The sequence below is a fragment of the Lutra lutra genome, chromosome 1 (assembly GCF_902655055.1).
Source record: "Lutra lutra chromosome 1, mLutLut1.2, whole genome shotgun sequence".
Classification (NCBI taxonomy): domain Eukaryota; kingdom Metazoa; phylum Chordata; class Mammalia; order Carnivora; family Mustelidae; genus Lutra; species Lutra lutra.
In genome coordinates this window covers 116,596,786-116,611,669 of record NC_062278.1, presented here as the reverse complement: position 1 = coordinate 116,611,669, position 14,884 = coordinate 116,596,786, and the positions used below count along the sequence as shown (strand labels likewise).

At 39.1% G+C, this 14,884-nt stretch overlaps 1 protein-coding gene across 2 annotated transcripts in view; it reads left to right on the top strand.

Moving 5' to 3' along the window:
* Positions 1 to 14,884, top strand: part of ATP13A4 (ATPase 13A4) — a 140,198-nt gene that overhangs the window by 53,415 nt on the left and 71,899 nt on the right. For both annotated transcript variants that reach the window (XM_047733203.1, XM_047733209.1), the window contains exons 6-7: positions 13,002 to 13,071; positions 14,571 to 14,705. In XM_047733203.1, coding sequence (XP_047589159.1) covers positions 13,002 to 13,071; positions 14,571 to 14,705 — 205 coding nt within the window. The remainder of the gene's footprint in view (positions 1 to 13,001; positions 13,072 to 14,570; positions 14,706 to 14,884) is intronic.

Sequence of the window (14,884 nt, the reverse complement as noted above, 5' to 3'; positions counted from 1 at the left end):
GTTCATTTCTGGGCTCTTTATTCTCTTCCACTGATCTATGTGCCTATTTTTGTGCCAGTACCATACTGTCTTGATGACTACAGTTTTGTAGTAGAGCTTTAAGTCTGGAATTGTGATGCCACCATATTTGGTTTCCTTTTTCAACATTCCTCTGGTTATTCAGGGTCTTTTCTGGTTCCATATAAACTTTAGGATTAGTTGTTCCATTTCTTTGAAAAAAAAAAAAGGTTGGTATTTTGATAGGGATTGCAATAAATGTGTAGATTGTTTTAAGTAGCATAGAAAGTTTCACAATATTTGTTTTTGCAGTCCATGAGCATGGAACGCTTTTCTATTTCTTTGTGTCTTCCTCAATTTTTTTCATGTTTACTTTATAGTTTTCTGAATACAGATGCTTTACTTCTTTGGTTAGGTTTATTCCTAGATATCTTATGGTTTTGGGTGCAATTATAAATGGGATTGAACCCTTAATTTCTCTTTCTTCTGTCTTGTTATTAGTATATAGAAATGCAACTGATTTCTGTGCATTGATTTTATATCCTGACACTTTACTAAATTCCTGTACGAATTCTAGCAGTTTTGGGTGGAGTCTTTTGGGTTTTCCACATAAAGTAACATTTCATCTGCAAAGAGTGAGAGTTTGACTTCTATGCCAATTCAGATGCCTTTTATTTGTTTTTTGTTGTCTGATTGCTGAGGCTAGGACTTCTAGTACTATGTTGAATAACAGTGATGATATTGGACATCCATGCCATGTTCCTGACCTTAGGGGAAAGCTCTCAGTTTTTCCCCATTGACAATGATATTTGTTGTGGGTTTTTCATAGATGGCTTTGATGATATTGAGGTATGTACACTCTATCCCTACACTGTGAAGAGTTTTGATCAAGAAAAGATGCTATATTTTGTCAAATACTTTTTCAGCATCTATCGAGAGTATCATATGGTTCTTGTTCTTTCTTTTATTAATGTATTGTATCACATTGACTGATTTGTGGATGTTGAACAAAACTTGCAGCCCAGGAATAAATCCCACTTGGTTGTTGTAAATAATCCTTTTAAGGTACTGTTGGATCCTATTGGCTAGTATTTTGGTGAGAATTTTGCATCTGTATTCATCAGGGATATTAGTCTGTAATTTTTCCTTTTTATGGGGTCTTTTTCTGGTTTTGGGATCAAGGTAATGTTGGCCTCATAAAAGGAGTTTAGGGGCACCTGTGTGGCTCAGTGGGTTAAGCCTCTGCCTTCGACTCAGGTTATGATCTCAGGGTCCTGGGATCAAGCCCCACATCGGGCTCTCTGCTCAGTGGGGAGTCTTTTTCCCCCACCTCTCTCTCTGCCTGCCTCTCTGCCTACTTGTGATCTCTCTCTGTCAAATAAATAAATAAATTCTTTAAAAAAAAATAAAAGGAGTTTAGAAGTTTTCCTTCCATTTCTATTTTTTGGAACAGTTTCAGGAGAAAAGGTATTAGTTCTTCTTTAAATGTTTGGTAGAATTCCCCTTGAAGCCCTCTGGCCCTGGGCTCTTGCTCATTGGGAGATTTTTAATGACTGCTTCAATCTCGTTACTGGTTATGGGTCTGTTCAGGTTTTCTACTTCTTCCTGGTTCAGTTTTGGTAGTTTATATGTCTCTAGGAATGCATCCATTTCTTCCAGATTGTCAAATTTGCTGGTGTATAGTTGCTTATAATATGTTCTTATAATTGTTTGTATTTCCTTGGTATTGGTTGTGATCTCTCCTCTTTCATTTATGGTTTTATTAATTTGGGTCCTTTCTCTTCTTTTTGATAAGTGTGGCCCGTGGTTTATCACTCCTATTAATTCTTTCAAAGAACCAGCTCCTAGTTTTGTTGATTTTTTTCTACTGTTCTTTTGGTTTCTATTTCATTGGTTTCTCGTCTGATCTTTATTATTTCTATTCTTCTGCTGGGTTTAGGCTTTCCTTGGTGTTCTTTCTCCAGCACCTTTAGGTGTAGGGGTAGGTTGTGTACTTGAGACCTTTCTTGTTTTTTGAGAAAGGCTTGTATCGCTATATACTTTCCTTTCAGGGATTGCCTTTGCTGTGTCCCAAAGATTTTGAATAGTCGTGCTTTCGTTTTCATTTATTCCCATGAATTTTTAAAATTCTCCTTTAATTTCCTGGTTGACCCATTTATTCTTTAGTAGGATGTTCTTTAGCCTCCATGTATTTGAGTTCTTTCCAACTTTCCTCTTGTGATTGAGTTCTAGTTTCAAAGCATTGTGGTCTGACAATATGCAGGAAGTGATCCCAATCTTTTGGTAATGGTTGAGACCTGATTTGTGACCCAGGATGTGGTCTATTCTGGAGAAGTTCCATGTGTACTAGAGAAGAATGTGTATTCTGTTGTTTTGGGATGGAATGTTCTAAATATATCTGTAATGTTCATCTTGTCCAGTCTGTCATTTAAAGTTTTTATTTCCTTGTTGATCTTTTGCTTAGATGATCTGTCCATTTCAGTGATGGGGGTGTTAAAATCCCCTACTATTACTGATTATTGTCAATGCATTTCTTTGATTTTGTTATTAATTGGTTTATATAGTTGGCTGCTCCCATGTTAGGGGCATAGGTATTTAAAATTATTAGATCTTGTTGGACAGACCTTTTAAGTATGATATAGTGTCCTTCTTCATCTCTTATTATAGTCTTTGGCTTAAAATATAATTTATCTGATATAAGGATTGCCACCCCAGCTTTCTTTTGATGTCCATTAGCATGGTAAATTGTTTTCCACCCCTTCACTTTAAATCTGGAGGTGTCTTTGGGACTAAAATGAGTTTCTTGTAGGTTGAATATTGATGGGTCTTGTTTTTTTTTAATCCATTCTGATACCCTATGTCTTTTGATTGTGGCATTTAGCTCATTCACATTCAGGGTAACTATTAAAAGATATGAATTTAGTGCCATTGTATTGTCTGTAAGGTGACTGTTACTGTATATTGTCTCTGTTCCTTTCTGGCCTGTTACTTTTAGGCTCTCTTTTTGCTTAAAGGATGCCTTTCAATATTTCCTATAGGGCTGGTTTGGTGTTTGCAAATTCTTTTAATTTTTGTTTGTCCTGAAAGCTTTTTATCTCTCCTTCTATTTTCAATGACAGCCTACCTGGATATAGTATTCTTGGCTGCATATTTTTCTCATTTAGTCCCCTGAATATATCATGCCAGTCCTTTCTGGCCTGCCAGGTCTCTGTGGATAGGTCTGCTGCCAATCTAATAATTCCACCATTATATGTTATAGACCTCTTGTCCTGAGCTGCTTTCAGGATTTTCTCTTTGTCACTGAGACTTGTAAGTTTCACTTTTAGATGATGGGGTATGGACATATTTTTATGGATATTGAGGGGGCATTCTCTGTGCCTCCTGGATTCTGATGCTTGTTCCCTTCGCCAAATTAGGGAAATTCTCTGCTATAATTTGCTCCAATATACTTTCTGCCCCCCTCTCTCTTTCTTTTTCTTCTGGAATCCCAATTATTCTAATATTGTTTTGTCTAATGGTATCACTTATCTCTTGAATTCTCCCCTTATGGTCCAGTCGTTGTTTGTCTCTCTTTTGCTCAGCTTCTTTATTCTCTATTATTTGGTCTTCTATATCACTAATTCTCTCTTCTACCTGATTTATCCAGTAAGAACCTCCATTTTTTATAGCACCTCATTAATAGCTTTTTTTCAAAATTTCAACTTGGTTAGGTTTTAGTTCTTTTATTTCTCCAGAAAAGGATTTTATTTCTCCAGAAAGGGATTCTCTAATATCTTCCATGCTTCTTTCATGCCCAGCTAGCACTTTGATAATCATCATTCTTAACTCTAGTTGTGACATATTACTAATGTCTGTATTGATTAGGTCCCTAGCCATTGGTACTTCCTCTTTTTTTTTTTTTTTTTGTGGTGAGTTTTTCTACCTTGTCATTTTATCCAGATAAGAGCAGATGAATGAGAAAACAAAATGCTAAAAAGGTAGCAATGACCCCAGAAAAATATACACTAACCAAATCAGAAGCGACTCAAAACTGTGGGGAGAAGAAAGGGGGAAAAAATATATATGTATATATATTGGACTGGTTTATAGAATAGAACCACACACTTGATTTTGGGTGTATTTTGGTCTCTTAGAAGAAACTACTTCCCAAAATTTTAAAGAAAGAAAAACTTATCTATATACAAAAATAAGGTAAACACAATGAAGGGATGGAATATGACTGTAAAGATGAAAATTAAAAAGGATTCTAAAAAAGGAACTGATAAAGATAAGAAGTTGGTTAAAAAAAAAGAAAAAGGAGGAAAGAATGTGACCAGGATGGAGACTAGAACAAAGCCATGTGCTAGATTTAGGGTATATATTGATCTGTTAGAAGAAACTGTATCCCAAATTTTTTTTTTTTTAAATTTTTTTATTTTTTTTTCAGCATAACAGTATTCATTATTTTTGCACCACACCCAGTGCTCCATGCAATCCGTGCCCTCTACAATACCCACCACCTGGTGCCCCCAACCTCCCACCCCCCACCCTTCAAAATTCTCAGATCGTTTTTCAGAGTCCATAGTCTCTCATGGTTCACCTCCCCTTCCAATTTCCCTCAACTCCCTTCTCCTCTCCATCTCCCCTTGTCCTCCATGCTATTTGTTATGCTCCACAAATAAGTGAAACCATATGATAATTGACTCTCTCTGCTTGACTTATTTCACTCAGCATAATCTCTTCCAGTCCCGTCCATGTTGCTACAAAACTTGGGGATTCATCCTTTCTTTCTCTTTTTTTTTTTTTGTTTTTTTTTACAGCTTTATAAACATATATTTTTATCCCCAGGGGTACAGGTCTGCGAATCGCCAGGTTTACACACTTCACAACACTCACCATAGCACATACCCTCCCCAATATCCATAACCGCACCCCCTCTCCCAACCCCCTCCCCCCATCAACCCTCAGTTTGTTTTGTGAGATTAAGAGTCACTTATGGTTTGTCTCCCTCCCAATCCCATCTTGTTTCATTTACTCTTCTCCTACCCCCTCGACCCCCCATGTTGCATCTCCTCTCCCTCATATCAGGGAGATCATATGATAGTTGTCTTTCTCCGATTGACTTATTTCGCTAAGCATGATACCCTCTAGTTCCATCCACGTCGTCGCAAATGGCAAGATTTCATTTCTTTTGATGGCTGCGTAGTATTCCATTGTGTATATATACCACATCTTCTTTATCCATTCGTCTGTAGATGGACATCTAGGTTCTTTCCATAGTTTGGCTATTGTAGACATTGCTGCTATAAACATTCGGGTACATGTGCCCCTTCGGATCACTATGTTTGTATCTTTAGGGTAAATACCCAGCAGTGCAATTGCAGGGTCATAGGGTAGTTCTATTTTCAACATTTTGAGGAACCTCCATGCTGTTTTCCAGAGTGGTTGCACCAGCTTGCATTCCCACTAACAGTGTAGGAGGGTTCCCCTTTCTCCGCATCCTCGCCAGCATCTGTCATTTCCTGACTTGTTAATTTTAGCCATTCTGACTGGTGTGAGGTGATATCTCATGGTGGTTTTGATTTGTATTTCCCTGATGCCGAGTGATATGGAGCACTTTTTCATGTGTCTGTTGGCCATCTGGATGTCTTCTTTGCAGAAATGTCTGTTCATGTCCTCTGCCCATTTCTTGATTGGATTATTTGTTCTTTGGGTGTTGAGTTTGCTAAGTTCTTTATAGATTTTGGACACTAGCCCTTTATCTGATATGTCATTTGCAAATATCTTCTCCCATTCTGTCAGTAGTCTTTTGGTTTTGTTCACTGTTTCCTTTGCTGTGCAAAAGCTTTTGATCTTGATGAAATCCCAAAAGTTCATTTTTGCCCTTGCTTCCCTTGCCTTTGGTGATGTTCCTAGGAAGATGTTGCTGCGGCTGAGGTCGAAGAGGTTGCTGCCTGTGTTCTCCTCCAGGATTTTGATGGATTCCTTTCTCACATTGAGATCCTTCATCCATTTTGAGTCTATTTTCGTGTGTGGTGTAAGGAAATGATCCAATTTCATTTTTCTGCATGTGGCTGTCCAATTTTCCCAACACCATTTATTGAAGAGGCTGTCTTTGTTCCATTGGACATTCTTTCCTGCTTTGTCGAAGATGAGTTGACCATAGAGTTGAGGGTCCATTTCTGGGCTCTCTATTCTGTTCCATTGATCTATGTGTCTGTTTTTGTGCCCGTACCATGCTGTCTTGATGATGACAGCTTTGTAATAGAGCTTGAAGTCCGGAATTGTGATGCCACCAACTTTGGCTTTCTTTTTCAATATTCCTTTGGCTATTCGAGGTCTTTTCTGGTTCCATATAAATTTTAGGATTATTTGTTCCATTTCTTTGAAAAAAATGGATGGTACTTTGATAGGAATTGCATTAAATGTGTAGATTGCTTTAGGTAGCATAGACATTTGCACAATATTTATTCTTCCAATCCAGGAGCATGGAACATTTTTCCATTTCTTTGTGTCTTCCTCAATTTCTTTCATGAGTACTTTATAGTTTTCTGTGAATAGATTCTTAGTCTCTTTGGTTAGGTTTATTCCTAGGTATCTTATAGTTTTGGGTGCAATTGTAAATGGGATGGACTCCTTAATTTCTCTTTCTTCTGTCTTGTTGTTGGTGTAGAGAAATGCAACTGATTTCTGTGCATTGATTTTATATCCTGACACTTTACTGAATTCCTGTACAAGTTCTAGCAGTTTTGGAGTGGAGTCTTTTGGGTTTTCCACATAGAGTATCATATCATCTGCGAAGAGTGATAGTTTGACTTCTTCTTTGCCGATTTGGATGCCTTTAATTTCCTTTTGTTGTCTGATTGCTGAGGCTAGGACTTCTAGTACTATGTTGAATAGCAGTGGTGATAACGGACATCCCTGCCGTGTTCCTGACCTTAGCGGAAAAGCTTTCAGTTTTTCTCCATTGAGAATGATATTTGCGGTGGGTTTTTCATAGATGGCTTTGATAATATTGAGGTATGTGCCGTCTATCCCTACACTTTGAAGAGTTTTGATCAGGAAGGGATGCTGTACTTTGTCAAATGCTTTTTCAGCATCTATGGAGAGTATCATATGGTTCTTGTTCTTTCTTTTATTAATGTGTTGTATCACATTGATTGATTTGCGGATGTTGAACCAGCCTTGCAGCCCTGGAATAAATCCCACTTGGTCGTGGTGAATAATCCTTTTAATGTACTGTTGAATCCTATTGGCTAGTATTTTGGCGAGAATTTTTGCATCTGTGTTCATCAAGGATATTGGTCTGTAGTTCTCTTTTTTGTTGGGATCCTTGTCTGGTTTTGGGATCAAGGTGATGCTGGCCTCATAAAATGAGTTTGGAAGTTTTCCTTCTATTGCTATTTTTTGGAACAGTTTCAGGAGAATAGGAATTAGTTCTTCTTTAAATGTTTGGTAGAATTCCCCCGGGAAGCCGTCTGGCCCTGGGCTTTTGTTTGTTTGGAGATTTTTGATGACTGTTTCAATCTCCTTACTGGTTATGGGTCTGTTCAGGCTTTCTATTTCTTCCTGGTTCAGTTGTGGTAGTTTATATGTCTCTAGGAATGCATCCATTTCTTCCAGATTGTCAAATTTGTTGGCGTAGAGTTGCTCATAGTATGTTCTTATAATTGTCTGTATTTCTTTGGTGTTCGTTGTGATCTCTCCTCTTTCATTCATGATTTTATTTATTTGGGTCCTCTCTCTTTTCTTTTTGATAAGTCTGGCCAGGGGTTTATCAATCTTATTAATTCTTTCAAAGAACCAGCTCCTCGTTTCGTTGATTTGTTCTATTGTTTTTTTGGTTTCTATTTCATTGATTTCTGCTCTGATCTTTATGATTTCTCTTCTCCTGCTGGGTTTAGGGTTTCTTTCTTGTTCTTTCTCCAACTCCTTTAGGTGTAGGGTTAGGTTGTGTACCTGAGACCTTTCTTGTTTCTTGAGAAAGGCTTGTACTGCTATATTTTCCTCTCAGGACTGCCTTTGTTGTGTCCCACAGATTCTGAACTGTTGTGTTTTCATTATCATTTGTTTCCATAAATTTTTTCAATTCTTCTTTGATTTCCTGGTTGACCCATTCATTCTTTAGAAGGATGCTGTTTAGTCTCCATGTATTTGGGTTCTTTCCAAATTTCCTCTTGTTATTGAGTTCTAGCTTTAGAGCATTGTGGTCTGAAAATATGCAGGGAATGATCCCAATCTTTTGATACCGGTTGAGACTTGATTTAGGACCAAGAATGTGATCTATTCTGGAGAATGTTCCATGTGCACTAGAGAAGAATGTGTATTCTGTTGCTTTGGGATGAAATGTTCTGAATATATCTGTGATGTCCATCTGGTCCAGTGTGTCATTTAAGGCCTTGATTTCCTTGTTGATCTTTTGCTTGGATGATCTGTCCATTTCAGTGAGGGGAGTGTTAAAATCCCCTACTATTATTGTATTCTTGTCGATGTGTTTCTTTGATTTTGTTATTAATTGGTTTATATAGTTGGCTGCTCCCACGTTAGGGGCATAGATATTTAAAATTGTTAGATCTTCTTGTTGCACAGTTCCTTTGAGTATGATATAGTGTCCTTCCTCATCTCTTATTATAATCTTTGGCTTAAAATCTAATTGATCTGATATAAGGATTGCCACTCCTGCTTTCTTCTGATGTCCATTAGCATGGTAAATTCTTTTCCACCCCCTCACTTTAAACCTGGAGGTGTCTTCGGGTGTAAGATGAGTTTCTTGTAGGCAACATATAGATGGTTTTTGTTTTTTTATCCATTCTGATACCCTGTGTCCTTTGATTGGGGCATTTAGCCCATTAACATTCAGGGTAAGTATTGAGAGATATGAATTTAGTGCCATTGTATTGCCTGTAAGGTGACTGTTATTGTATATTGTCTCTGTTTCTTTCTGATCTACTACTTTGAGGGTCTCTCTTTGCTTAGAGGACCCCTTTCAATATTTCCTGTAGAGCTGGTTTGGTATTTGCAAATTCTGTCAGTTTTTGTTTGTCCTGGAAGCTTTTAACCTCTCCGTCTATTTTCAATGATAGCCTAGCTGGATATAGTATTCTTGGCTGCATGTTCTTCTCATTTAGTACTCTGAATATATCATGCCAGCTCTTTCTGGCCTGCCAGGTCTCTGTGGATAAGTCTGCTGCCAATCTAATATTTTTACCATTGTACGTTACAGACTTCTTTTCCCGGGCTGCTTTCAGGATCTTTTCTTTGTCACTAAGACTTGTCAATTTTACTATTAGGTGACGGGGTGTAGACCTATTCTTATTGATTTTGAGGGGGGTTCTCTGAACCTCCTGGATTTTGATGCTTGTTCCCTTTGCCATATTGGGGAAATTCTCTCCAATAATTCTCTCCAATATACCTTCTGCTCCCCTCTCTGTTTCCTCTTCTTCTGGAATCCCAATTATTCTAATGTTGTTTCATCTTATGGTGTCACTTATCTCTCGAATTCTCCCCTCGTGGTCCAGTAGCTGTTTGTCCCTCTTTTGCTCAGCTTCTTTATTCTCTGTCATTTGGTCTTCTATATCGCTAATTCTTTCTTCTGCCTCATTTATCCTAGCAGTGAGAGCCTCCATTTTTGATTGCACCTCATTAATAGCTTTTTTGATTTCAACTTGGTTAGATTTTAGTTCTTTTATTTCTCCAGAAAGGGCTTTTATATCTCCCGAGAGGGTTGCTTTAATATCTTCCATGCCTTTTTCAAGCCCGGCTAGAACCTTGAGAATCGTCATTCTGAACTCTATATCTGACATATTACCAATGTCTGTATTGATTAGGTCCCTAGCCTTTGGTATTGCCTCTTGTTCTTTTTTTTGTTGTGAATTTTTCCGCCTTGTCATTTTGTCCAGATAAGAGTTTATGAAGGAGCAAGTAAAATACTAAAAGGGTGGCAACAACCCCAGGAAAATATGCTTTAGCGAAATCAGAAGAGATCCTGAATTGTGAGGGGGGGAGAAAGGGGATAAAAAGGGGTTCAGAAAGAAAGAAAAAAAAAAAAACTATTAAAAAAAAGAAAGTCGATAAAGAAAAAATATAAAAATAGGAAAAAATATATATATATTAGATAAACTATTTAAAAAACGTTAAAAAAAAGAAAACGGTAAAAGTTAAAAAAAATTTAGCAGAAGAAGAGAAAAAGAAAAAAAAATTGAAAAAGAAAAAAAAATTAAATTAACTGCAAGGCTAAAAAATCATGGGGAGAAAGCCATGAGTTCTGTGCTTTGCTTTCTTCTCCTCTGGAATTCCGCCGTTCTCCTTGGTAGGTGAACTTGGCTGGGTTTCCCGTTGATCTTCTGGGGGAGGGGCCCGTTGTAGTGATTCTCAAGCGTCTTTGCCCCAGGCGGAGTTGCACTGCCCTTACCCGGGGCCGCGCTGAGTCATCCGCTCGGGTTCGCTTTCGGGAGCTTTTGTTCCCTGAGCGCTTTCCGTAGAGTCCGGAGGACGGGAATAAAGATGGCGGCCTCCCGGTCTCCGGCCCGGAGGAGCCGAGAGCCCGGGGCCCCACTCCTCAGTGCGCCCTCAGAGAACAGCGCCAAATGACTCCCGTCAGCCTGGCCTCCGGCTGTGCTCCGAGCTGACCGAGCCTGCGACCGGTTCAAGGCAACCCTGAGCTGAGAGTCACTCCTCGGCTCTGTCTCTGTAGCCGGCTTCCCCGTTCTAATACCGGTAAGCTCTGCGACACTGAGACACCCCCGATCCTTCTGCGACCCTGCGGGACCTGAGGCCGCGCTTACCCCGCCTGGGCTTCACCCCAGTTAAGCCTCTGGAGCGATGTCCCTCAGCGGAACAGACTTTTAAAAGTCCTGATTTTGCTCCGTTGCTCCGCCGCTCGCCGGGAGCCGGCCCCTCCCCCCGCGGTCGATCTTCCCGTCGCTTTGGATTCACTTCTCCGCCAGTCCTACCTTGCAGAAAGTGGTTGATTTTCTGTTTCTGGAATTGCTGTTCTTCTTCTCTTCAATCTCCCGTTGGATTTGTAGGTGTTTGCAATCTTTAGATAAGCTATTTAGCTGATCTCCCGCTACCCGAAGTAGTCTCAGCCTGCTACTTCTCTGCCATCTTGACTCCTCCTCCTGTATCCCAAATTTTTAAAGGAAAAAAAAAAAACTTATATGTGTACAAAAAATAAGGTTAAATACAATGAAGGGATAAAATATGACTATAACAATGAAAAGTTAAAAAAGATTTTTAAAAGGTATTGATAAGATCAAATAGTTAAAAAAAACATAAAAATAAGAAAGAGAAAAATACAGAAAATAGAATAAGAAAAAAAAATTTTTTAAAATTTAACTTTGATAGACTAAAGATTCATGGAAAAAAAAGTCATGAATTCTATGTGTTGCTTTTCCCTAGCTCTGGCATTCTGCAGTTCTCATTGATAGTGAACTTGGTCTTGGCTGGCTGTTCTTGTTGATCTTCTGGGGGAGGGGCCTGTTGTAGTGATTCTCAAATGTCTTTGCCTGAGGCAGAATTGCACTGCCCTTGCCAGGGGCCAGGCTAAGCAATCTGTTCCTTCAGTTCGCTCTCGGTAGCCTTTTTTTTTTTTTTTTAAAATATTTTATTTATTTATTTGACAGAGCGAGAGATCACAAGTAGGCAGAGAGGCAGGCAGAGACAGAGAGGGAAGCAGGCTCCCCACTGAGCAGTGAGTCTGATGTGGGGCTCAATCCCAGGACTGTGGGATCATGACTTGAGCTGAAGGCAGAGGCTTAACCCAGTGAGCCTCCCTGGTGCCCCTCCCAGTAGCTTTTGTTCCCTGAATGCTTTCCATAGAGCTTTGAAGGATGGGAATGAAAAGGTCAGCCTCCCACTCCTCAGTGCACTCTCAGAGAAAAGCAGTCAATCACTCCCTCTCCCTGGTCCCTGGTCGGGCTCTGTACTCACCTGACCTGTGACTGAGCATTTCTATCTATGGTGCACAACCCAGTTTGGAGTCTCCAAACCCAGCAGATTCCTGCAGTGTGTTCCCGCACTGCTCCTCTCAGAGGAGGAAGGAAGGGATCTCTCCAGATCTGCCACTTGTGGGATCCCTGCTTGAAGAGCAGTGGCCCGACTGTGCCTTGGATCACAGTTTAAGGTAACTTTGAGCTGAGAGACCACTCCTTGTCTCCATCTCTGCAGCTGGCTTCCCTGCTCTGATACCTGGAGGTTCTGCCACACTCAGACACCCCCAGTCTCTCTGTGACCCTGAGGGTTCTGAGACCACATTGTCCCCATGAGGGCTCCACCCCCTGCTTAGCTTCTGGAGGGATATCCTTCAGGGGAGCAGACTTCTAAAAGTTCTGATTTTGTGCTCCACTGCTCTCTCACTTCCCAGGAGCAGGCCCCTCCCCCCATATGTTGCTTTGGATTCACTTCTCCACACGTCCTACCTTCCAGAATGTGCTCAGTTTTCTGTTCCTAGAATTCCTGCTCTTCTTCTCTTCAATCTCCTGTTGAGTTTGTAGATGTTCAGAATGGTTTGATAACTATTTAGCTGAACTCCTGGGACCTGACGATATTTAGGTCTCCTACTCCCCTGCTATCTTGCCTGCAGTCTAATGTCGCCAAAATCTTTTCTTAAAACAAATTCTGCAGCTTCCCACAGCTGAACAAGTGTAGAAAGGTAAAACAATTTTCTTGTAATTATCCCTCCATCCCACATCCACAGAGCCAAAGTTGGGGACAGAGTTGAGAGAATGCCAATCTCGAAACTACCTTAATGAGGCAATGGCTAAATTAAATACCCAAATTGCCATCAGGGAAATATTTAGACCTGAGGAAGAGTCAATTCAACAGATGCAAAAAGATCAAGTTTATTGTTTTTGGCCTTGGGAACTCTCCCCTTCCTCAGTTATTTTGAAAAGGATGGGGACATTATGTAACAAGGGGGGCTTTTGTTGATTGTGAGAGAGTGAAAAGAACTTTTTGTGAACAAGTAAAAAGTGGGTTTCATTTTTATTATTAATAACTAACTGATCTATGATCTCTCTCTATAGGAGGTTAATATGTGGGCCTAATACTATTGATGTTGAAATCACACCAATTTGGAAACTACTCATCAAGGAGGTAATCAGTACTTTCTCTTCATCCTGGCTGGAGAATAAAGGAGTTCAGTTCAATTAAAAGATCAGGAATGCTACATGTCAATACATAACTGTAATTTGGGATATTTTAAAAAAATACAAAGTATAGTTTCTTCATATGTCTCTTCTACTCTTTTTCTCAGAGACCATCTTTTGTACATGTTGCCTGATACAATATAGGATATGATGCTGATGTATCCACTTATCCTTTTATAACTGGATAAACATACATTTCTTCTCTTTCTTTCCTTTCTAATTCTATGTTTCTTAGTCTGTCTCAAATTTGTGAAACTGAAATAATAATTAAAAATTTAAAAAACTCAGAACTTTTCTTATGAGCACAATATACAATTTCCTCAACATCTAAAATTATAGGAAGAAAAACATCTGCTTGGACTTACTAGTTTTCTCCATCTCAATGTGTGTGTGGGAGGAAAAAAAGGACTTGAACATCATTTAATGAGTTGAATTTTTCCTCTTTGACTCTACTACTGGGCTTATTTTTCATTTAGCCATGATTATTATGAAACTATAACCATACAGCTGTACTCTGGGTCTTTTCTTGCACTTTGCTACTTCCTTTATAAAAAATATACTAAATTCAAGGTACTTTCTGAATATTTCTAGCAAGTTTTCTTTCAGGAATGGAAGGAAGCAAAAGAAACTGAAAGGAAATGTTTCTGTGTGTTCCTTCCCTAGCCAGAGTCAAGGAATAATGTTCCCATCCTAAACAAATGGAAAGAAACTAGAAACTATTGGAGTAAGGGTACAAAAAGTCTTAAACCAAAACAGGCTAACGACTGTTGGAGTTAGCCTCTCCTTTCTCCACATTGTTCTAGATATTCAGCGATGTTTCCCACTTTCAGCTTGGCTCTCTACATATGAGCAATTGTGGTCTTCACCTTAGCCATTAATCTAAGGTATTTTGATGGCTTTGAAGATCGTAGATGGTGTGTCATAAGAAAGAACAATAGACTCGAGAACATTTTAACTTTGTAAACCTGGAGTCTTAACTTCAGCCTTCTTATGGCCAGTACATGTAAATAGGACCTGGAAATATTCACACCCGACACCCTTGCGATGGTCAATATGAGGATCCATGAGACACTACTTTGTAAATGATAAGGTTAACAGTGATTACAAGTAAGGGCTCCAGGGCCAGATTGCCTGGGTTCAAGCCCTAATCTGTGGCTATTGCAGCTGCGTGACCTTGAGCAAGTTTGTCAAGGTCTGGGAGACTCAGCTTCTCCACCTTTTCAACGGTGATAAGTAATAGCTTCTGGGTAATAAGGTAATTATGGAAATTAAAAGAGAAAATCCAAGTAAAGTTGCTCAGTGCAGTGTCTGGCATATGACAATTGCTGAATAAATTTAATAAGAATGAGAATATTGTATAGGGTGATTTATGAAAGCAAACAAGTCAATGAATAGCTAATGTGAAGACTAATTATTCCTTTTGTCTTCCTGTTTTCCTGCCAACAGGTTTTAAATCCATTTTACATATTTCAACTCTTCAGTGTCTGTTTGTGGTTTAGTGAAGACTATAAGGAATATGCTTTTGCCATCATAATTATGTCCATCATGTCCATAGCTTTGACGGTCTATGATCTCAGAGAGGTGAGTTTTTCCCACCAATCTTGTGGCCACAGAAAGGGATCAGTAGGAACTTTATTGAAATTTTGTTAGAAAGAAGAATCAGGAAATAGTTATTGCCAACTCTACAATAAATGAGACCAGGTTTGTGAATATCTAACACAAGTACTTATGCCGAATAATGTTATTCCTTTAACTTCTCT